At 36.1% G+C, this 25,438-nt stretch overlaps 1 protein-coding gene across 1 annotated transcript; it reads left to right on the plus strand.

The window, feature by feature from the left end:
• Nucleotides 1-4,354: 4,354 nt before the first annotated feature.
• On the plus strand, nt 4,355-22,538 carry LOC136711014 (interferon-induced protein 44-like). The gene is made up of 8 exons (XM_066686963.1): nt 4,355-4,379; nt 7,343-7,609; nt 8,366-8,396; nt 8,739-8,940; nt 10,345-10,479; nt 10,636-10,810; nt 12,285-12,385; nt 21,644-22,538. The coding sequence occupies exons 1-8, from the start codon at nt 4,355-4,357 to the stop codon at nt 21,827-21,829; spliced, it is 1,122 nt and encodes a 373-aa protein (XP_066543060.1). The 3' UTR covers nt 21,830-22,538.
• Nucleotides 22,539-25,438: the final 2,900 nt, after the last annotated feature.

Genomic DNA, 25,438 nt, shown 5'->3' on the forward strand with positions numbered 1-25,438 from the left:
ACTTCATCAGATTAAATATTCCAGGGCTTGCTCTGAATGGTATCTTAGCACTATGCACAATATTAACACTACACTGTCAGAAAAACTGTCACTATTGTGGTCCCTTTAGGCATATATATTCAGTACATTTAGCTAGGTAACATAACTGTAATTTTTGCTATTATAATTGTAGATTTTAAAATTGTGTTGATTTCATATGCCCCATTCTATCTCCAGGACTTTATGTTTTTACTTTCTGTAATAAGTGTTACAAATATTCATCTCTCATTCTGGAGAAGAAAATGTAATGTATCTTTAAGGAACACAACTGGATTTTAACACCATTGCTGTACATTTAAAGGGTCATTACCTTTAAGGGGTTTCTACCTTTAGTGACCAATCATGTACAGTATATTTTTCCTGAAAGTGTAGGGACTAGATTCAGTTCCAGGTATAATAATAAATTTGCTTTGTTTTGGTTGGAAAACTACACAAACAAAGTAAACAAACAAAACTATCCCTTAAACTTGAAAAAAAATTGAAATTTGAAAAAACAAATTTCTAATATTTTGCTGAATATATAAGTATATAAGAATACCTGAACACTAAATAAATTCATAGACTCAAATATATTGTTTATATTCTCTAGAGTCTATGTACTGTAGTCACAATTCACTGACCATTTTTCTGACCTGTGCCAGCATATTTGGCTCATATTTACTGAGTTAATATTTAAAATTGTACTTGCATTTCGGTGTCATTTATTTAGAATACACTGGAAACTAATATCGTGTTGCCCAAAGGAGTTACTACCACCCTCATACCTAGTTAATGAAGTAGGTATGAAGTAATAAAGTAATGAAGATTACTTAGAGAAGGTATATTTGGTGCAAAATCCCTGAGCAACTGTTACAGTGAAATTTGTAGTTGTAGAAACTAGTCACACATGTGTATCAATAAATTTGAAGTCACAGAAACAAAATCTCTTTAGGAGCAAACTTGTAGATTCTTTTTTCCCCTACCACTAATACAAACCGGATTCCAAAAAAGTTGGGACAACAAATTGTGAATAAAAACTGAATGCAATGATGTGGAGATGGCAAATGTCAATATTTTGTTCGTAATAGAATATAGATGACAGATCAAAAGTTTAATCTGAGTAAATGTAACATTTTGAAGGAAAAATATGTTGATTCAAAATTTCACAGTGTCAACAAATCCCAAAAAAGTTGGGACAAGTAGCAATAAGTGGCTGCAAAAAGGAAATTGACTATATAACAAACAGCTGGAAGACCAATTAACACTAATTAGGTCAATTGACAACATGATTGGGTATAAAAGGAGCTTCTCAGAGTGTCAGTGTCTCTTTGAAGCCAAGATGGTAAGAGGATCACCAATTCCACCATTGTTGCGCAGAAAGATAGTGCAGCAATACCAGAATGGTGTTACCCAGCGTAAAATAGCAAAGACTTTTAAGTTATCATCATCAACCATGCATAACATCATCAAAAGATTCAGAGAATCTGGAACAATTTCTGTGCGTAAGCGTCAAGGCCGTAAAGCTCTACTGGATGCTCGTGATCTCCGGGCCCTTGAACGTCACTGCACCTCAAACAGGAATGCGACTGTCAAAAAAATAACAGAATGGGCTCAGGAATACTTCCAGAAAGCATTTTCAGTGAACACATTAAGCCGCCGTTGCCAGCTTAAACTCTACAGTGCCAAGAGGAAGCCATTTCTAAGCAAGTTCCACAAGCTCAGACGTTTGCACTGGACCAGGGGTCTTTTAAAATGGAGTGTGGCAAAATGGACGGTTCTGTGGTCAGATGAGTCATGATTTGAAGTTCTTTATGGAACACTGGGACGCCATGTCATCCGGACCAGAGAAGACAAGGATAACCCAAGTTGTTATCAACGCTCCGTTCAGAAGCCTGCATCACTGATGGTATGGGGTTGCATGAGTGCTTGTGGCATGGGCAGCTTGCATGTCTGGAAAGGCACCATTAATGCAGAGAACTATGCTCAGGTTCTAGAACAACATTTGCTCCCATCTAGACGTCATCTCTTTCAGGGAAGACCCTGCATTTTTCAACAAGATAATGCCAGACCACATTCTGCAGCAATCACAACATCATGGCTACGTAGGAGAAGGATCCGGGTACTGAAATGGCCAGCCTGCAGTCCAGATTTCACCTGTAGAGAACATTTGGTGCATCATAAAGAGGAAGGTACGACAAAGAAGGCCCAAGACGATTGAACAGTTAGAGGCCTGTATTAGACATGAATGGAAGAGCATTCCTATTTCTAAACTTGAGAAACTGGTCTCCTCTGTCTCCAGACATCTGTTGAGTGTTGTAAGAAGAAGAGGGGATGCCACACAGTGGTAAACAATGGTCTTGTCCCAACTTTTTTGGGAATTGTTGACGCCATGAAATTTTGAAACAACATATTTTTCCCTTAAAATGACACATTCTCTCAGTTTAAACGTTTGATCTGTGATTTGTGTTCTATTCTGAATAAAATATTAGATGTTGGCACCTCCATATCATTGCATTCAGTTTTTGTTCACAATTTGTTTAGCGTCCCAACCTTTTTGGAATCCAGTTTGTAAGATAATGATGTTAAATATTCACTGTTTTTTTTTTTTTTTTAACACTGCATTCAAATCTCAGCATGAATGGATGAACAGAGACTGGTTTTTGGTCTTGACCTAATGACTAGTCTTGAACTAGTCACTCTCACACAGTTGGTCAAGGTACGAAATCCAGATGTATGTGCAGCAGCATCTCATCTCAGGTTATGCAGATGGTTGTCCTGAAAGGGCATCAGCATCCTTCTCCTGAATTCTCACAATAGCTACAGCAAGGTCTCACATTTGCTTTGATCGACTCAAGAAAAACCCACCACCTCTGGAGCCATCATGTATTCCAGTCTGGGTTTAGTGCTATTCTGATGATAACAGCACTGTACTCTGAGAAAACCCACATAGGCCAGCATAGGGTTCTGTGTAAATTGTAGGAGCAGAAAAAAAAAAAAAAACTCTGCCTGTATGACACCAAACACGGTTGAAAAAAAAACAAAAACAAAACTAAATATTAAATAGAAAAAAAAGTAAATATTACATATAAATTATTTCCTAATTTTTTAATCTGCTAGTGAAATGTGTCAGAAAGGTAAAGAAGAGGATCTTAAAATTCTAAGTTATATATGAGTTATAGTGTTATATACATTTTGGTGAGGTGATTTATTTTTTCAGTTATCCTTCCAGGCTTCAGTAAGAAGAGGGGTAAAAGAATTTGGGAAGATCAGCACATTTTTTTTGTTTTGTTTTCTTTAACATTCCAGGCTTCAGGAAGGAAACGGGGTGAGGGTATATAAATATATAAATTATGAATAATAAAGAATAGCTGAAAAGTTTCTCACATTGATTTGGAGTGCTTCCTTGTGGTTAATGCTGGTATAGCCTCCTAAATTTTAGCACTTAGCTCCTCAGAATTTTTCCCCTGCTCTCCTCTTGTTTCACTTTTGGTTTACCTCAGAAGTAGAAAAAATAGGAATACTTTTGTTTGTTTACTGATGGTTGAAATTGTACAAGTGATGCTAAAATATGTTGTTGGTGTCATATAAAGGCTAAGAAAAGGAAAAAAAAAGAATCTTCATTCTCAGTATTCCCATTTTATTTTAGGTCGACTGAAAATGTGTTGTGTTTAGTGAGACATGGGTTAACTATAGGCAGAAAAAAAATGCATTTCAAAGAATTTCCGTTTCAAATTCCCTAAAAATGGGCATCAACTTGTAAAGAACCCAAAGAAACCCCACCCCACCCTGGCTACCTTCACAACAATGTACACACACACACACGCACACACACACGCACACACAGACCTTTCCCCCAGAGCAGAAAGCGAAAGTAAAATATTGTGCATATATAAAATTCCAGATAGAGCTGCACACACAGACGAACAAATTTCAGCTTCACACTACACATACAGGTAAGTCCTGTGCAAAAAGTTAACCATGTATATTTTCATAACTTAAATGAAATAAAGCACTTATGAGAAGAAATTGTTTTAGGATTTTCAGATGGAGTTTAAGAGATGAAGAAATAAATAAAACTATAATATATATATATATATATATATATATATATATATATATATATATATATATATATATATATATATATATATATATATATATAGTTTTAAAAATCCATTTATAATTATAGATTTTATATGCTTGCAAATCAGGGAGTAAGTGTTTAGGATTTTTCAGACCAGTTGGATTTCTGTCATCGTCTTCACTTTATAGAATTATATATTCAGTATATAACAAATAACAATGTTCTTTTCCTTTTCTGCTCAAAGTTTCAACCATGGGAGGCTCTGAGTCCAAACCTGGTGAGTGTTAATGATGCAATATATATCCAAATGGCTAGCACAAACTTACAGATCGGTAGTGTTTATAAACATAAACAGGACCTACATGAACCTTTCAAGAAATCATTTGAGAAAATTATATAAATCTGTGTAAAATTGTTTTTGAGGCTTATTCCAAAAACAAAAAAAAAAAAAGAAAAGAAAAGAAAGCAAATTTGACCAACAAAAAACTTTTGTTAGTACATGACTTTATGAATGCTAATATAGATAACCAGTAAATTAAAGTTATGTAGACATTTATTATAAAAGGATTATATACTCACCCAAAATCTCCAGCTGTTAAATATGGTGGTGGGAACAGGAAAAATAAATTAAAGAAAAACTGCAGAACCATTTTCACTGGAAGTCCTTAGCTGAAACTTTTGCATTTTATATGTATTGTAACTTTGTTGTAAAATAATGAGAAAGATAAGCTACTCTCTCTGACTTCACATCTACAAGGTGAACCAATGTGGTAGATGTGTCTAACAAAGTGGACAGTGAGTGGACACAGTTTTAAATATACTCAGCAACACCTGATGTGTCTAATCCACAGAGTGTATATATAATTATAAAAAAAAAAAAAAATATATATATATATATATATATATATATATATATATATAATTTTTTTTTTCTTATAGAGGAATATAATTCAAGATGCAATAATTTAAAAAACTGTATATTTTTTCTTCCATGGTTTCAGCTACAGCACCAAGTTCATCATCTTGTGAGTCTATATGATCCAATTTTGCATAGTTCTGATGAGGAAGTTAATTAGTTAACCATTAGCAATTAATGTTTTGTTATGTTGCCATCCTATAAAATGCTACTGGCAATGTTAGCACCATAAGTGTTTATATATGACTTCATACATATTTACGTATATTTTATGACAATAGATAACAAACAGAAATAAACAATTTTTTTGTGAAATGATTTAAATGATTTAATTTTCTATAGATTCATATTCCCCACCCCCAAGACCGCCATCACCGCCAAAACCGCCACCACCGCCAAAGCCTGGTGAGTTTATATGATACAATTTTGCATAGTTACCAACATTCATGATGACAAACATAAGCTTATGCAGACAGTTCAACAGACATCTAAACTGAGTGAAGCTGTCAGTAAACCATGCTCCATACGTCAACCATAGTTGCTCTGTGATCAGTTAGGACATCCCACACTGTTTCTGCATATAAAAACAACCTGAGACCGTCTGATAAATTTGTCTTAACCAGTGGAGAGACTGTTGCTTGGCAAAATGAACACAAATGCCCCGAGAATAAGCTACAAATACTCTTCCCTAGATTCACCTTACTGTGTAAACAATGTCTAATTGTTTTACTGACTCGTTTAATGGTTAATGACGAGGTTGATATATTTCCTCAGGCTTTTGCTGTATGCATATTATTGACCATTACCAATATTATTGGAATGGGCGCCAGTCCTTCACAGGGCAACACTCACACATACGGACACTTTTGAGTCGCCAATCCACTTACCTGAGTCTGTTTAGGACTATGGGAGAAAACCGGAGCACCTGGAAACCCACGCGGACACGGTGGAACACATAAACTCCTCAAAGGCAGTCACCCAGAGCAGGAATCGAACTCATAACCTCCAGATCCCTGGAGCTGTGTGACTACGACACTACCTGCTGCACCACCGTCCCGCCCAAAAAGGGCACATATTTACACAATTAGTAATTCCATTATTGCATGTCTGAACCTAATATTTCCCAATATGGTTTGTTATGTCCATAAAACAATCTGTGCAATGTATCTTTTTAACTAATTAATATTTACAAAAATTATACAACCCCAGTTGAAAGAAGACATTTCCAGCTTTCATCTATTTCATAATATATAAAATCTATGAAGAGAAGAATGTGAAGAGAATGCAAGTCTGGAACCACAGGTGGTTCCAGGTATTTACTTATCATGTCTGAGGCTTGTTTACTGCATCTGGTGTTATATGGGCTTACAAAACGAAAGGCCAGGCTATGTAATTACAAATAAAGAAGCAGCTTTTTATCGGAGCTGACAGGCTTAATTCTGTACACACTGTACTTATATTTTTTTATGCTTTTCTTTATTTTTTAAAACATTGATTCCTGAAAATGTACAATAATTGACTAATAATTGACAATAGAAGATCAATTGTATGTTATTGAATAACTTGCTTAAGAATAAGATGTGATTTTGGCCACAGCTATGTGCACAAACAACAGGCGCCCACTGTCCCACCTACAGCTGAATGGATGCCACACTGATCTTGCTCAGCTAAAAACCTGTCAGACTCAAAATTACGCCCATATTCACTCCCTCCTCTACCTGAAATACTAATATGTAGATGTATAAAATGTGGTTGTAACATGTAAATAAGGAATGAACACGAGAAATCAAACCCATTTCCTAACACATAGCCTCTGTCATGTCTGCCTCAAATGAATTTTTAAATAGATTGAACAAATTACTAAATTGAGGAAACTAATTAAGTCTCTAAATAATATTTTTCCACAATAAAACTTCAGGGGCTTCATAATAAACAGTGAATTCTACAGCCCCTCAAATGAATAAACAACCAACATACCCGTCCCTCACCACTGTATTTGATGTCTGTTTTAGTGAGACTGCTTACAGCATCACCTGCTATTCACAATTCTCACATCTTTCTCTCAGTCACTCACACACACACACACACACACACACACACACAAGCACAGCAGCTCAGTCAGTGAATCTGCATTACCATTCACTTCAAGAATCAGATACAGAGCACAGCATTAATGTGTAAAGCTGCTACAATGCACTGCACAATGTGTAGAATGTTTACCTGGTCCTCACTTGCTGCTGTTAACCCAAAATTCTTAATGGTGGTATTTGCTGTTGTCATAGAACATCTGTTTTCGAATTAAATGTTCTTTCTGTTTCCAATAGAATTTGTCTATGTTCTGGCTGATAAAGTTGTGAAAACTGGACAGACTGTCACCCTTAGCTGTGAGGCAAACACAAGTGAAGTAACTGTGAAGTGGGAGAAGTCCAAAGAAAGACTGCGATGTGTGGAGGGCAAACACAGAGTATACACAAAAGATAAAAAGTTCATGTTGGAAATCAAGGACGCTAAACAGAACGATGAAGCCAACTACACCATAACCGTGGAGAATATCTCAGGTTCTGTCTCCTGCTCTGCCATGGTCACTGTTGGTAAGTTTAAATTCAATACATAACTCAGATTCACTGACAATACAGTTGTAAGTAACATTTTTAAACCCCAATTCAAATTAGATTTATTAACAAAATATACACATTTCATCTGTCAAACAAGAGCAATTTAAATACCTCAAACTAATCTAATGTGTTTTCTGGATTGATCATTTTCATGATCATTAATTGTATCCTGTAAAACTACATGCCCTCTTGTGAATAAATGGGTTCTTGCACTGCTTTAGCATTTAAATACTAATAGCAATCTGGTCCTGCAATCAATACAATATGACTTCAGCAATACACTGCATTCCACAATTACACTGTGGTTGTGTCTGCCCCATTATACGTACAACAAAATAATTAGACATTATTCTCAGAAATCTGACTTTATTCTCTGAATATTTTTTTTTTCAATGCCATGGCCCTAAAACTCCATCATATCAACCACATTCCCTGAATCCAATATTTGCCTTTGTCTCAAGTTGTGTGTTGCATGCTTTCAGTTCTAAATTTCTTCATATTAACAAAATACAATCAAATTGCTCAGTGAAAACATTGGAAATATTCTCTTTGTATTTTTGTCCTGTAAATAAAGATTCAAGAGATTTAACAGTTTCAAGTTTATTTTATATTTTTACATAAACCCCAAAGCTTGTGTTTATAATGCATTTTATATGTGTTTAGTGTACATTAATTGCCTCCTGAAAGAGTTATTTCAGTAAAATAATAAAATATTCATTGACTTTCTTACAGAAATCAGCAGTTGGAGAGAACTGGAAAAGGAGTAAATGCACTCTCATTCTCTAATCTTACGTCATACAATCAAAAAGTAGCAGCTGCAACAGCACTCACTAACACAGATTAGTTTACTGTGTTATGAGAAAAACAGCCTTTGTGTTGATGTATGTTATAAATGTTTATGTACACTGTAGCTGACTGTGCAGGTAACTATTTATTCTGTAAACTGTATGTTACCATTTTTTTCCAGTCATTAACATTTGTATAATGAATATATTGTATATCCAGGAATTTGAGGGTTACATATAATGTGTAGCATTAGACTTAACAAACACTTCATGTACTAACATTTGAATCCTTCTCTGGAAACATTGCTTGTTTTTTCAAGACAAGAGCCAATGATCAGAGCTCTGAAGAACTTTAAAATCAGCAGTGAGGGAGTCAGAGAGCTCCGCTTTCTTTTGCATGGACCAGTTGGAGCAGGGAAATCCAGCATCGTCAACACCCTCAATAGCATTTTTGAAGGACATCAGTTCATCAACTGCCTGGCTGCTAATGCAGACAGTGGTGAAACAAGTTTCACAACCAAGGTGAGTCCACTCCACTAACCCAGTAAAATGTCCCACAATCAGACAGTTTCATTCAAGAGTTCTCATCAGAACTAAAGGACACACCAAGTAAATATGTATTTATAGCCTCTTATAATTGTACAATCTAACAGAAATGCATTTTACACAAACAAATCAGTCAGGTATTTAATTCCCCTTAGAAGATAAATGAAAGAGGATATAACACCACACAACATACACTTTGCATTAATTCTTGTTAATATTTGAATCACAGAGGCCACGTTCACACAGATCAATTAATTCTTTCATTCATTCATTCATTGTCTGGAAGCACTTATAGGTTTCAGGGTGGTGGTGGGTCCAGAGCCTACCAGTCAGTGGGCGCAAGGCGGGAACAAACCCTGCAGGGGGCTCCAGTCTTTCACAGTGTGAAACACTTATGACACCTATTAACACCTATGAACAATTTTGAGTTGCCAATCCACCTATCAATGGGTGTTTTTTGGACTGTAGGAGGAAACCGGGGCCCACTTAGGAAACCCATGCGGACACAGGGAGAACACATCAAACTCCTCACAGACTGTCACCCAGAGCAGGGCTCAAACCCACAACCCCAGGAGCCTGGAGCCGCACATATCCATTTATATTTAAAAATTGATATTTTCATGCTAGTCCAGTAGGGTGCCATAGAACCTATTGAAGAGAGGCATCAAAAAGAAAAACAAAGGTTTAATCCTCAATCACTCCATACACCCTATATTACTTAATCTAGATCTTAATAGTGCATTATAAATTCCTGTTTCAGCATCATGCATATTTATTCATATGTGGGAATCTGTAATCTAGTGCTAGCTGTGTGTACATTGTAGTTTAATGGGGTATGTACTTCACTATAGAGAGAGTGAAGAGCTAATTGAATTTCAGCCAGTGTCAGAGATACTGCATTTACCATACAGTCTAAGCCTTTTCTGATTTGGGGTTGCCTCTTATGTCTGTGATGATACACATTGAATTGTTGCCAGAGTGCTCCAGGGTCCTGGGGTTGTGAGTTGAATGCACGCATCGGGTCACTGGCTGTGAGGAGTACTATTCTTCCTCCAATAGTCCAAAAACATGTTTTTGTTAGGTGGACTGGCTATGCAAAACTGTTAATAATTGAGAGATATGTGAGTGACTAGGAGATGCTCTGTGATGGACTGGTGCCCTATGGGCCCAGTGATTCCAGGTAAGCTCTGGACCCTGAACAAAATGAAGCAATTCCAGAAAATGAATGAATGACAAATGCACTGTGGTTCAAAAATGTTTTAAGATTATTATTATTATTATTATTATTATTATTATTATTACTATGATACCACAACCCTGAATTGGGTAAACAGTTACACAATTATTACTATTATAGCTGTTAATGTTGTTTATTTCCAGTATCAGAAGTTCTCCATTGAAACTGTACCTTTTGCATTCTACGATGTGATGGGTCTGGAATCTGATCGATCGCGTGGGGTGTGCACTGATGACATCATTCAGGCTTTAAAAGGCCATATACCAGATAACTATGAAGTGAGATCAACACACACACACACACACACACACACACACACACACACACACACACACACACACACACAAATAAATAAAAAAAAGAAAAAGAAAACAGTTAATCCGTTTTTCAGTGTAAACTGTATAAGCATGAGTTTCTTTCTCTCTCATCTTTAGTTCAAGCAGAATATCCCAATCCAAATGACTAAGCACAGAGACTACATTAGCGAGCCTGGTATAAACAGTAAAATCCATTGTCTGGTGAGCGTAGTTGCTGCAGACAAAATCTCCATGATGAGTGAAGAGGTCCTCCAGAAAATAAGATTCATCAGAACAGAAGCCAGTAAATTAGGTGAGTTTAACTCTCCACAGTCCTTGGTTCCTTACATAAGATGTACAACCCCTTTCCTCCCATCTGGCCCCAGACAAAGCACAAATAACCACTGTAAATAAAAAAAACATGCAGCAAAAACATCAGGGGTAATATATGCCCAAAAATACCAAACAAATCAATATTAACACCTGTTATACAATTACAACTAAACTAACAAAAGAAAATGCAAAATAAATTACAATACCCAGCTATCTCACTTACTACACAAACCAGGAGAAAACTTAATTAAAAAGAAATAAAGCACCTCATCCCCTATAAAGCTGCAGACTTGTAATCAAACAAAGATAACTCACAATAAATAAATGGAGCCAAATAAGGATTTTGTTTTACACCAAATCTTGGTTCTACACCACACAATATTAAGTACACTGTCTGGCTAACAAAACAAAACAAAACAAAACAAAACAAAACAAAACAAAACAAAAAAAACAGTCCATTCCTAAGTGTTGTAGGTCTCTGTAATAAATTAACTACCTCAATGTTGTTACTGTGTATTAGTTTGACTAATAGATAAACATTTTCTAAGAATCTAGGAGATCAAAAATTAACATGCTCTTCCAGCTTTGACCAGCGGGGGTGACAGATAAAAAAAATGACAATTGAACAGGAGGAAAGATATTCAAAGCCGTATGTCAGTAAGACACATTTTCTTGTAATCTGGAAACAGCTCGTCAGTCAACAAAATAATAGGACTGTTTCTGATGCCATTTCTAGGGCTTCAGAACTTCGGCAGTAATATTCAGTGAATATTCAAACATATGGGGATTCTATTTATTGAATTTTTTGTATCTAAACCTATGATTTTATTCTTTAGTATTTATCATGTATAATGAATGCAATGTGAGTTACTATTTTTTATATACATATACATATATATATATATATATATATATATATATATATATATATATATATATATATATATATATATATTTTTTTTTTTTTTTTTTTTTTTTTTTTCAATTCTATATTCAAACTAATTGCTATCCTTGTCTTAGTCTTGATTAGGCTCTAATGGTCTTTAAAATACTACCAAAGAGGCAAAATATCAGAATCTGCAAAGAGCAGGAATAAAAGTATGCTGGGCAGTGACTAAAAAAAAAGTGACAAAAGCAGTGGCTAAACTGTAAATAGCAGCCAAACAATAATGAAACAAAGCCAGGAGTCAAAATACATTAAAATAACAGAGAATGCCAGAATTGCTGTACAAGAATTTAAAGGCAGGGTAAGGCTTTATAGATAAATACAGGTGGATAAATGAACATATGAGTAAACGGCTGAGTTATAATTCTCAGGAGACTGAGAGCTTTGGTGAAACATGAACTCTGCACTGTAGTAGCAGGCAGAATAAATATGTCTAATCAAAGTAATTACAGTATCTGAAGCAAAAGGAACCTGTCCCTGACTTGATCTCCGTCTGTCTCCACTGCAGGAATCCCTCAGCTGGTTTTCATGACAAGAGTGGACAAGGTGTGTGAGCTGACAAAGGAAGATTTGGGGAAAATCTACCAAAGCAAGAAGATCAGGGAGAAAGTAAGTGGTCCTTGCTATGCTACATGTTGCTGACGTGTTCATTACACATTTTTAGAAAAAATAAGAGTTTTCTTTAAGTAAAGTCCTAGTTATGTATTAAGTAGGTGTGAAAGTGGTAGTAACAGCCCTGGATAACATGATACTAGTATAACAAACTGTTCTTATCTGACTGGGTAAGTAAACAGATATCTGAAGCAATGATCCTAGATGGTCACTTTGACTAGATATAGATGGATATACCATAACTTAATTTGGTATGCACAAAGTGTGTATTTAAATCCAGTGATTAGAAACAAAGAAACAAATCATTCATATTCACACACACTATAAATCAAATCAAATCAAATTTATTTATATAGCGCTTTTCACAACTGATGTTGTCACAAAGCAGCTTCACAGAATTCCAGTAAGACAAAGATTTGACATGAAATGTAAAGACAAATGTAAAACCCTCAAGTGAGCAAGCCAGGGGCGACAGTGGCAAGGAAAAACTCCCCCAGCTGAGGAAGAAACCTTGGGAGGAACCAAGGCTCACAAGGGGTGACCCATCCTCCTCTGGTCAATCTACTGGTGATGATAGTTAGTAGTCCATGAGAACTTCAGTGTAGGGACAGCTTCAAGGCACTTGGTGGTTGCTGGAGCGTGGGCAGCTGGTCTGAAGCGTGGAGGAGGATTTCGACAGTCATCCATCAGTGTCCAGACAGACAGGTGGGCAGTCGTTTACTCGGAAAGATGTAAAGGGATGGAATTAGTTTTGAACTGTTTTGTGTTTATAAAGTAGAAAATATGAAAATTTCCAGAGTGTGGCTAATGACTCCGGCAGATCTGACTATGACAGCTTTAACTAAAAGGAGAGAACCAGGAGGACACACAGACACGGGAGCATCCTGAAACACTGGCATCCCTCCGCTCCACCGTCAACAAACCTGTGATCGCGAGAAGCGGCGGGACGACAGCACCAGCGTCTCAGTTTACTATAATTCCCTGTGTCCATGGACCCCCCGGATCTGCCGCCTTTATCTATGGGGGAGCATTAGCTACCAAATGATAAACTAAACAAATGAGTTTTTAGCCTACATTTGAAGATTGCGACTGTGTCTGAGTCCCGAACATTTTCTGGAAGATCATTCCAGAGTTGGGGGGCTTTATAAGAAAAGGCTCTTCCCCCAGCTGAGGCCTTCTGAATTCTGGGAACAATTAAAAATCCAGTATTCTGTGATCTGAGTGAACGTGGAGGCTCATAATAGGAAATTGTATGTTGAAGATATTCAGGAGCAAGCCCATGTAGAGCTTTATATGTTAATAACAAAATTTTGTAGTCAATGCGGAATTTAACAGGCAGCCAATGAAGTGATGATAAAACTGGGCTGATATGTTCAAATTTTCTAGTTTTAGTGAGGACCCTAGCTGCAGCATTTTGAACTAGTTGAAGTTTTCTTAAATTGCTGCTGGTGCATCCTGACAGTAGTGCGTTACAGTAGTCAAGCCTTGAAGTAATAAAGGCATGTACTAATGTTTCTGCGTCCTGGAGGGATAAGGCATTTCTAATCTTAGCAATATTGCGAAGATGTAAAAAAGCTCTCCTAGTGATACTACCTATGGGTTGATCAAATGATAAATCCGGGTCAATTATGACACCAAGATTTTTTGCTGCTGAACCAGGATTAACTGGAAAGTTAGCTAGATTTAAAATTAAATCTGATAATTTATTTCTTGCCACTTTTGGACCCAAAAGCAGGACCTCTGTTTTGTTGCTGTTTAGAAGGAGGAAGTTACGCAACATCCAGCCTTTCACATCTTTTACACAGTCCTCTATTTTCTTTAATCTGTGTTTGTCATCGGGCTTGGCTGAAATATACAATTGTGTGTCGTCTGCGTAACAGTGAAAGTTAATGTCATGGTTTCTTATAACTGTGCCTAGCGGTAACATGTATAATGTAAATAATAATGGTCCTAAAATAGAGCCTTGTGGAATTCCAAATCTTACTTTAGAATAATTTGAATTTAGATTGTTTACTTTTACGAATTGATAACGTTCCGTTAAGTAAGATTTGAACCATAATAGGGCTGTCCCTGTGATTCCAACCATGTTTTCTAACCTTTCTATGAGAATATTGTGGTCTATTGTATCGAAGGCTGCGCTTAGGTCAAGAAGCACCAACAGGGATACGTGGCCTTGATCAGAGGCAAGAAGAAGATCATTTGTTATCTTGACTAGAGCTGTCTCTGTACTATGATGTTGCCTGAATCCAGATTGGAATTTTTCATATATATGATTCTTATGTAGATATGAACTAAGTTGTTGGGCCACAGCTCTTTCTAGGATCTTAGACAGAAATGGCAAATTAGAAATAGGCCTGTAATTAGACAGTGTACTAGCATCAAGATTTGGTTTCTTGATCATAGGTTTAATAACTGCTAGTTTAAAAGCTTTGGGTACATGGCCCAGACTAAGCGATGAGTTTACTATAGTTAAAAGAGGATAAATAATAGCTGGTAGTACTTCTTTGAGCAACTTTGTTGGAATTGCATCAAGTGTGCAAGTTGTACAGTTTGCGGAGGTGATAATCTTCTCTAGTTCTAATTGTGGGAGTGAGTAAAAGGTTTCAAGTCTTTCTTTTACAGTTATATTATGTTTTATATCATTCACATCGGGTGGCAGCCAGGATGGATTTGATCCTGTGGCTTGAGTTTGTTGTCTAATATTCTCAATTTTATTATTAAAAAAGTCCATAAAATCTTTACTGGTAAGAGTTGCTGGAATTAGTTGTTCAGAACCTGCTTGATTTTTTGTAATTCTAGAAAACACACTAAACAGTGCTCTCGGATTATTTTTATTATGGGAGATCAGCGAGGCCAGATATGCTGAGCGAGCTTTAGTGAGGGCATTTCTATACTCTATAAGGCTGTCCTTCCAGGCAGAATGGAACACTTCAAGCTTGGTCGATCGCCATTTCCGCTCTAGTTTTCGTAATGTTTGTTTTAAAGTACGGGTCTTATCGTTATACCATGGTGCGAGCTTTTTCTGTCTTATACTTTTATGTTTAAGTGGTGCTACCTTTTCTAAAGTAGATCGACAGGTATTTTCTAGGTAATCAGTTAGTACATCTAGGTCCATTGGGTCTGATGGAGTTGGAACTGGGGTCGATAGTTCTGGTAGGTTTTCTATAAATTGTAGGGCGGTAGATGGTTTTATTATACGCCTTGTAGAATAGCGAGGGTTCTTACATATATTATGGATAAAACGTAGCTCATATGAAATTAAGTAATGATCGGAGATTGCTGAGGATTGCGGTAAGATATTAATTTTGTCAATGTTAAGACCTAGTGTCAGAACTAAGTCTAAAGTGTGGCTGCAGTAGTGTGTAGGCCCTGTTACATTTTGAGTAATACCAATAGAGTCTAAGATTGAGGTAAATGCATTTTTTAGTGGGTCACTTTCCTTCTCAAAATGGATATTGAAATCTCCTACAATTATAACTTTATGATTGCACACCGCTAGGTTTGTAGCAAAATCGCTGAATTCTTTCAGAAATTCTAAGTAAGGCCCTGGTGGTCTGTAAATGTTGCATAATAAAAATGCGTCCTTTTTTGTGACCGGATTTGTAATAATAGTGGAGAGTGCATAATTATAGCCTAGGGGGGTGGCTTCATTTAGTGCTAAATATTCATTTGGTTTAACCCACGTTTCCGTGAGACAGAAAACATTGAATTTATGATCACTTATAATATCATTTACGATGAGTGCTTTTGAGTTTAGTGATCTTATGTTGAGTAACCCAAATTTTAGTTCTGAGGTGTTGCTGCTAGGTGTTGTGTATGATTTAATATTGATTAGGTTGCTGAAACAGGCTGATTTTGTTTTTCTACTTTTACATTTAGTTCGGGGGAAAGACACAGTCTCAATACAGTTGAACCTGGGTGACGCCTCAAGACAGTTCACAGACGGTCGGTTTAGCCTGTCTGTCTGCGGCCTGGTCCCGGCTCTGGATTGTCAGCAGCTATCTACACTACTCTGCTGACTAACTAAAAGACTATGTGCTATACTGCAAGAAAGTAAGGCAGCACCCTCCCGCGTGGGGTGGATACCATCCCTACCTATAAGACCAGGCTTGCCCTCAAAACGTAACCAATTGTCTATAAAGCCCACTTGATTTTCGGAACACCACAGTTTAACGCCCAAAGTCTGCTGTAAGCTTCATCGCCACGCCGCATTGGTATGGGGCCAGAGCAGATTACGGCATCGGACATCGTCTGGGCCAGTTTAATCACCTCTGTAATATTACCCTTAGTTACCTCAGACTGCCGCAGACGAATATCATTGGCCCCTACATGAATGACTACCCTCGAATATCTCCTATTAGCTAACAGTCTAAGGTTGCCACTAATATCCGGCGCTCTGGCTCCCGATAAACAGCTAACTGTTACTGCCGGCGCCCCTAAAGGAGTAGCTAATTTCACGTGTCGAACAATAGAGTCTCCTATAACCAGAGCACTCTTAACAGGCTCCTCAGCGGGTGCTTCGCTGAGCAGGGCAAACCTGTTTGACACGCGAATCGGAGGAGCGTGGTGTCCCGGTGGGCTAGCTTTGGCCTCAGCGTTAGCATCAGCCTTAGCTTTCCGGCTATGACGCCGAGACGTCACCCATTCACCCCGCTGTGAGGGCTCTAACGCCGGAGTCGTGGGGGTGCTAACTCTCCCTAAGGCACCCGGAGTTGCTAACACTGAATCTCGCTGTTTATCCCTCAACAATAATAAGCTCCGGATGCGCACTTCTAACTGGTCCACTTTATCCACCAGAGAGCTAACTAGCTGACACTTAGTACAAATACAACCACTATCTTTATCGCTAGAGGTGGAAAAGGGCGTTAAACTAAACATGCCACACTCTGAGCAGGCAAAACAGCCAGTAGTAGCCATGGAATTGCAGGTACTTACCGCTTTTAGTGAATTTTAGTAACTTACACCAAGAACGTTACTCCAGGGTCCGGTGGCAGTTTTAGTGCCTCTGTAATGAATATTCCTGCGGAGACAATCTAAAAGATAGATCTATGGATGGTTAGTAGGTTATAAAAACAGATATAAATATAGAAATAACAATGGAAATGAGTAAACAGGAAAACCCGAGCGATCAAAACAGCTTCCAAACGGGTATATATATATATAAAGTAGAAAATACAAGAGACAGGAAGAGTAAGTCTTTATATGTCCCAAAGTTGAATTTTTGCAAAGAAATGTAAAGAATTGGACCATTCTCACCATATCAGTTCATTAAGTTCTTTGTTTGGAGGAATAGGAACAAGTGTGAATATGACTGCCCATGGAGATCCTTGAATGTCTCCCTTTCAATCAGCCAACACACCAATGACTCCTCATGCCCGGGGTATGCATCAGTGATTGGAGTAGGCCAGTAAAAAAATCCTTCTACATAAACATAATGCTATAAGCTTCTTGTACAAAGATATCCCAGTAAACATAAAACTGTAACCAAATTACTGTATGTGTAAATCTTTACCAATAATGACAGTTATTCACTCTGGAGGCAATAAATAAATAATTAATTAAATACAAAAAAACAAAAAAAAAACAAAACAAAAGGATTTCCCAAAGAACTTTATACAGGGAATTTTAACACGGGTTGTTTGTAGCTTGGTGCTCTCTCTACCATGGCCCCTCTTCTTTATTTATTCTAAATTTATTTACTTTCTGTAGCCATCTCATGGTTAGCCCGATGGACCCTATATATATAGCTATTTTGCTATTCCGTTTGTTTGTCAGTGCCTCTTTCAGTTGCATTTAAACAGAAATTATGTGACATAGCCATATTCAATATGTTGTTTTATTTTCTAAAGAACCTTTGCTACTCAAATATGTAATCACTTGAGGTTTTCATGCTGACCGATAAATCAATTTTTCTATAAATTTGTCATGTTTTGACCAAAATTTTACCTAGCGCCTGCTTTTTTTTTTTTTTCATATTTCTCAATGTATAGCCTTGAAATCATACTCCCACATCAGATATCTTGACACAGATTGTTAGTGTGAGGTGTCTGTTGGTTGAAAACATAAGCATTTTTGATGCTAATTTATTACATGTCATATTACTGTGACAAAATAAATTTGTAGCATCAGACAGACATATTTTTCTTGATATTCTAAGCTCTGGGATGTATGACTGATAAACAGCAGGCCCAGACTTTCAGGAATTTAGTTCAGGGCAAATATAGAAAATTTCCCAACAAATAAAAAACATTTTGGTACTTTGGCAGTTTTCTCAGATGCTGATAATATTTACAGTTATTATTATTATTTTAATCTTTTTAAAAAATGATGAAATAATACTTGTTTATTTAGAATACACACAATAAATAATTATTTAAGCTTTTTAGTTTATATTTGTTGATCTAATGCAGTATTATTTGATGTGAAACCTACAAAAACCTTGAAAAACTATAAATCAATAATAGGAATATGTTTTTGCTGATGACTCATATTTTTCCGCCCAGAGACAGCGTGGGTTGACCTTATGTGAGTCAAAACGAAACTGAAAGTAAACACCGTCTTTCTTGTCCCTTTGCAGCGTCTTCATTTCTGATTATAGCGAATATGATTTGAATCTTTCATGACAAGGACATAAGACAAAAATTTTGAAGGAGCGCCTTGATTTTTAGGTGGTTTTTCACACTGGATTACTCCCAGAGGCTTCACAGAACCGCGATGAGAGCGCTATTTTTAGAAACGGTAGGATCTGGGCTTTCTAACGATATACGGAGCTCAAAGACGCATTCAGACATTCAAGACTTACAAAGCTGATTATATAAGGTGTGTTCGGGTTTTGAGCATTTTGCGGGGTTCGGGTTCAAATAGAGTATTGAACTATACACAAGGTCATTTGGACTAACCAGATAAGGTGATTACACAAGTTTCCAATGTGTTCTAAATAAATGACACTGAAATGCCAGAGAGATTCTAAATGTTAACTCAGTAAAAATGTGCTACACGTATTTAGTTCTGGCACAGCTCAGAAATATTAAGCTATATATTTGAGTCCATGAAGATAGGGTTCCAGTTCATATATACTTGTTTGTTTGTTTTATGTTCGTGTAGTTTTCAGCTCAAACAAAGCAAATTTATAATTAGACCTGGTACTGTAACTGTTCCCTAGTGCTAACACAGCTAAGCTACCATTTTTTAGAGCAATCCCTTTGGACCCGAATCCAGCAGCTGTCGAGGTAAAAGCATAACTTATATTATCAAGTTTATAACTCATGAGGCAGCTGTTTCTAAAAAATAGCATTTTCTAAAAATAGCTCTCTTCTCGGTGTGTTGAAGTCTCTGGGAGTAATCCAGTGTGAAGAAACACCTAAAAAGGTGCTCCTTCTGTATGTTTTATTCAACTATCGTAATGTATTTATTTATTTATTTATTTATTTTCCACACATGAACGACAGGCGGTGTTTACTTTCAGTTTCGTTTTGACCCACATGTCGTCAATACACACTATCTCCGGGTGGTAAAATAAAATAGTAAATTTATTTACTCTCTGTAGCCATCTCATGGTTGGAGTAATGAACTATACCCAAGGTCATTTGGACTAACCAGCTTAGGGTTACACAAGTTTCCAATGTGTTCTAAATAAATGACACTGAAATGCCAGAGGGATTCTCAATGTTAACTCAGTAAATATGTGCTACAAGTATTTAGTTCTGGCACAGCTCAGAAATATATTCAGAGAACTGTAATTACAGTATGTAGACTGTAGAGAATTTAAGCTATATTAGAGCTATAAAAATAGCTCTAATCTCGGTGTGGTGAAGCCTCTGGGAGTAATTCAGCATGCAAAAACACCTAAAAAGGTGCTTCTTCTAAATGCATGTTTATTCAGCTATTATATATATTTTTTAATTATTATTATTATTTTTTTTTTGCTCAAACACATGAAAGACGGACAGTGTTTACTTTCAGTTTCATTTTGATCCATATGACATCAACACACGCTGTCTCCAGGCGGAAGGATTCATTCAGCAAAATCATGCAGTTATATTTATTTTTATTACTATTACTTGTTTATAGGGTTTCAAAGTTTTTGTATGAGTTTTCACATCAAATAACATTGGATTAGATCATCAAACATAAACTAAAAGGTTTAAATAATTTTTATTATGTGTATTTTAAATACAAGTATTTAAGTATACAATAAGTATTATTTCATCATATTTTTAAAATATTATTATAATAATATTAGTGGTTACTATTATAAGCAGCTAAGTAAACTGCAAATATACCAAAACAATTTTTATTAGTTGTGATATTGTCCATATTGGCCCTGAAATAAATGCTGAAAATCTGGACCTGCTGTGACTGTCATACATCCTAGAGCTTGGAATATCAAGAAAAATAAATCCATCTTAATATGCCATCAAACATGCTTATGTTTCCAACTAACAGACACCCTGGACTACAATTGTCAATATTAGAATATGTTTTGAAAGCTGTACATTAAGAAATATGTAAAAAACAAACAAACAAACAAACAAAAACAGCATGCACTTGGTAAAATTTTGGTCAATTTGCACATGGCAAATTTCAAGAAAAATCAAATATCAGTTAGCATTTAAACCACAAGTGATTACGTATTTGGGCGGCACGGTGGTGAAGCAGGTAGTGTCACAGTGGCCAGGGGGCCAGGGGCCTGGAGGTTGTGGGTTCGATTCCCACTCCGGGTGACTGTCTGTGAGGAGTTGGTGTGTTCTGCCTGTGTCCGTGTGGGTTTCCTCCGGGTGCTCCGGTTTCCTCCCACAGTCTCAAACACACGTTGGTAGGTGGATTGGACTCGAAAGTGTCCGTAGGTGTGAGTGTGTGATTGAATGTGTGTGTGTGTCTGTGTTTTCTTGTGAAGGACTGGCTCCCCCTCCAGGGTGTATTCCCGCCTTGCGCCCAATGATTCCAGGTAGGCTCTGGACCCACCGCGACCCTGAACTGGATAAGCGGTTACAGATAATGAATGAATGATTACATATTTGAGTAGCCAAGGATCTTTAAAAAAGAAAACAAGATGTTGAATATGGCTATGTCACACAATAACTGTTTATATGCAACTGAAACAGGCACTGAGGAAAAAACAAAAACAACAAAAAAAACCAAACTAACAAAAAAACCAAAAACAAAACAAAATAATAAACCTTAATAACCAAATCCAGAACAGCCAGGGTCCTTTGTGTTAAACTGGTGATATATTTGATGACTGTGTGTTTACAGATTACAATGTGCAGTAATAAACTGGGGGTCACTGAGAACTGCATCTTCCCAGTGAAGAACTACCACAATGAGATCAGTAGCGATGAGAATCTGAACTGTCTGGCTCTGCAGGCCTTCACACAGATTGTCCATTCAGCTGATGACTACATAAAGAAGTGGTCTAGCACTCAGAAACAAGTCGAATGATTCTTCTTCATACAGAAGAGACTTATGAAGATCAGCATTAAAGAGTCACCACCCAAATATCCATAAGACACTTGCTGACAGATCAGATTAATTTTTGCTGATGTACACTATGGTGTATACTGTAAGTTTATAAACATGGGTTACTTTTTAAACATAGGAATAGATCACCATAATTCATCTTGTAATGCTATTTTACAGTATATACTCTCAGTGGTAATCAATAGGATGACTAGGTTTTTAAAAGTGTGATGTTAAATATAAACTATACAGATTGTGAACTTTTATATGTGTTTAAGAGAATATTCCAGGTTTAAGGTCTCTTTGTTTTCTGTTACTCATCCAAGGCCATGTTTACTCACTGACCTACTGATGAGTGAATTAATGATGAGTTTGGTGTGACTCTTTTCAATGGCTTAGTTTGTCACAGTAGCTCATGATGGGCTCATATGTGGTGCCGTCTGAGGACTCAAAGGAAAAATAAACACTATATTTTTGGCCTTGATCTAGATTGAAAACCAAAATCAACTGCAATTTTGACAATGTGCTCATGAAGTTTGTCCAAAAATGTTGAGCCCTTTTTTCTGCAATGATGAACTTATTTGTATGTTATTTTCATAGATTTTATATTGTACTTCTTTTAATGAGATATTTTAAAGCAGCCTATTTTATATATATGACCCTTTTTTCTGTCAAGGCTGTTTTGCCCATCTCCTCTTTTTGTATTGTTGTCTGTTAAATCATTAAAAAATCTCACAAATCAAAGGTCCTTGTGTTTTTCTTGCCTTTTTCCAGTACTGGTACTAACCCTATTCACAGGTTGAGGTATGTATCAGCCACTGTCTGCAAACCATTAAGAATGAAATTCCATTTCTGTAGTGAATAAAATATCCCTAGAAATATTGTCAATGTTCACAACATAGATTTAATTACTCAAAAGGTACAACCATTTCTATATAACGCAGATTATATGATTTGACTGGAACCAGAACTTGCAGTGCATTTCTACTATCAGTTATACATATATAACTAAGCTTCATCTAAGCTTGCATGTCTAGCACATTTCTGTTGATTAGCATTCATAAAAATAAATAAAACCTACATGAATCTTTCATGAAAATTGACATGGAGTCCTGCCTGTGTCAGACAAAGAAAGTTACTGTGGATCAATATAAAAAATATTTGTTTCCATTTTCAAAGACAATATTATCATTCTCGTTTGTTCTGACTACACTTAGAATATTATGAGCTTTGGAATGATGCCCTTATCATTAATATAAAACATTTTGTCACATATTACATACTATGTATAGGCAGATTTTATATGCAATTAAAACATAGCATTTTATTTCAAATATAGCCCCTGTGAAAAAGTCCACCCAATCATTTGGCTGCATAGGACATCTCTAAATCTCAGCACTGGCTCCTGAATCTGTGTTTGTCCAACTCTATTTTGGACTCTTAAGCCTATTTATTTTGTAAGGTGCATTCCCTGAGTAGATGCCCCAGCAATGACTCTAGATAAGAGTGCATGTTAAACTTTCTGTGTTAGATATATTTCATCTTTATTGCCTTCTTGTATCTTGTGCTAAAACGTATGTGCTTATGTTTTAGTTTTGTTCTCTCTGCTTGTTAAAAACTTTGGAAGATTTTTTGTGTCAAAGGTCATCATAATTAGATGTAATAATAATAATAATAATAATAATAATAATAATAACATTGTTTTCTGTACTGTCTGACTGTATTAATGATTTAAACATATGAAATATATACCTGACACAATGTTCTTTAAAGACACTTCCATTTCATTGTCCATTAAATCAGGATCTTTACAAGATAATGTTCAAAGTACCCAACTCTCCGTCAGAGTCCTCCACTCTTCCTGCAGAGCTGAAAGTGAAATTACAACTAGAAATGAATAAGGTAGTGAACAAGCCAGATTAATTATACTTATTGTTTTATGGCTATGGATAAATAATTTACAAAGCGCTGCCAAACACCTCACCCTGATGGCATCGGTCAAAAACGGAATTGTATCTTATGTACAATTGCATAATTAACATAAGAGATGGTAACAGAAAGCTAACACAGGGGGAAGGTTAAGCTTATTGAGTTGTTCTGGTTTATAAAAATTGCTATGAAATGTATTTAGTATAATTCTTAACATTCATATAACTAATAATGTTCTTCCTCTTCTTATCAGTCCTTCTCATGTATCAGCACTTAACATTTAATTATTTTGTTTGTCTTACCTTCTAAGCTTAAGCATTGACTAATATCTATATGAGCCTTAGTTCAATGGCATTTGGACTTTAACCAATCCGTGAGGCATTTTAAAAACACTTGCAGTTTCAATTTCTATGAAATCAGGTTCTATACATGATAATGTTTAGAGATCTCCCCTCCACTGTCCTCACATGACTAAAGATGAGAGTACACATAGAACATGTTAATACAAATGCAGCAATAGCTGCACACACAGCATCATAGACCAGCACATGCAAGCAACACACTTGAAATACAGGTAAGTCCTGCACCAGAACCTGTTCAAGCTATTTTTACATAACCTGAAGCAAACAAATTTTGCACAATGATTTAATATAGAAAGAAAAAAAAAAGAATGATGAAGAAATATTTTAAATATATTCAGCTGTGTGTGGTGGGAGCTTAAGAATATTAGTCTAAAGCATAGCTGTCTCAGTCTGTTGATCACAATTTCAGTAAAAATCTCAGCCCAAACTTTATTTGTAAAAGCAACATTTACTGCTTCTGCCACCAGTACCAAACAACACCTGAAAAATATTTCAGGGCATGCGTGTTTATGTCATCAGCTTGGCATACAGTTCTGATGCAGTATTTAAGGAATAAAAATATATATCCTGTTTCAAAGCTTAAATCATGGGAGGATACCTGTCACAACCAGGTAAGTTTAATTTGTTGGATCCAATGGAATGGCACAGCTACCAAATATCTGATGGTTGCACATATAACATTACACAACATTTTTTTTTTTATTGATAAATAGATATTAGTCTCATCAGGTCATAGTCCCAATATTAATCTGCTTTAGCACATTCCAGCCTTGCTGCCTTATGTCTACACTGAGCAGGATAATTATTCACAATATGGTAATAACACACTGGATGTAGATACACATGTTTATGTGTGTACGGCAAAACTATTTAAAACTCTTTTTAGAAGGGAAAGAAGAGTAAAGAATGAGTGATAATAATAGTAATAATAATTTATTTAATTTATACAATGCTTTTCATGATATGCAAAGTCACTTTACATACATAAACAATCAGGGAAAATTGAAAGTGCATGAGAATATTAAAGGTTATAAAATACAGTTCAAATAAGAGAAGAAAAATAAAATACAAGTCAACACTAGATCAATCAATAAACAATAACCTGCCAAACTGGGAATTTAAGCTTTAAAAATTACAATAATTTGCTCATATATTAAAAAGAGATCTAAAAAGATGTGTTTTGAGGAGTGATTTAAAACCAGCCAGGTCAGTACAGACTGAGTGATGAATGACAGAAAGAGAAAGTGAGGTGTGAGTGATGATTTAGAAAGAGAGAGAAGAGTGAGAAGGAGAAGAACAG

This window comes from Hoplias malabaricus, chromosome 12 (genome assembly GCF_029633855.1).
Source record: "Hoplias malabaricus isolate fHopMal1 chromosome 12, fHopMal1.hap1, whole genome shotgun sequence".
In the NCBI taxonomy this organism is placed as follows: domain Eukaryota; kingdom Metazoa; phylum Chordata; class Actinopteri; order Characiformes; family Erythrinidae; genus Hoplias; species Hoplias malabaricus.

Excerpts from the sequence above, each read along its gene's own strand:
- LOC136711014 (XM_066686963.1), top strand. The coding sequence starts at position 4,355 with ATGGGAGGCTCTGAGTCCAAACCTG. Across the intron at positions 7,610-8,365 it reads CTCTGCCATGGTCACTGTTG|AAATCAGCAGTTGGAGAGAA; the intron begins GTAAGTTTAAAT and ends ACTTTCTTACAG. Across the intron at positions 8,397-8,738 it reads TGGAGAGAACTGGAAAAGGA|ACAAGAGCCAATGATCAGAG; the intron begins GTAAATGCACTC and ends TGTTTTTTCAAG.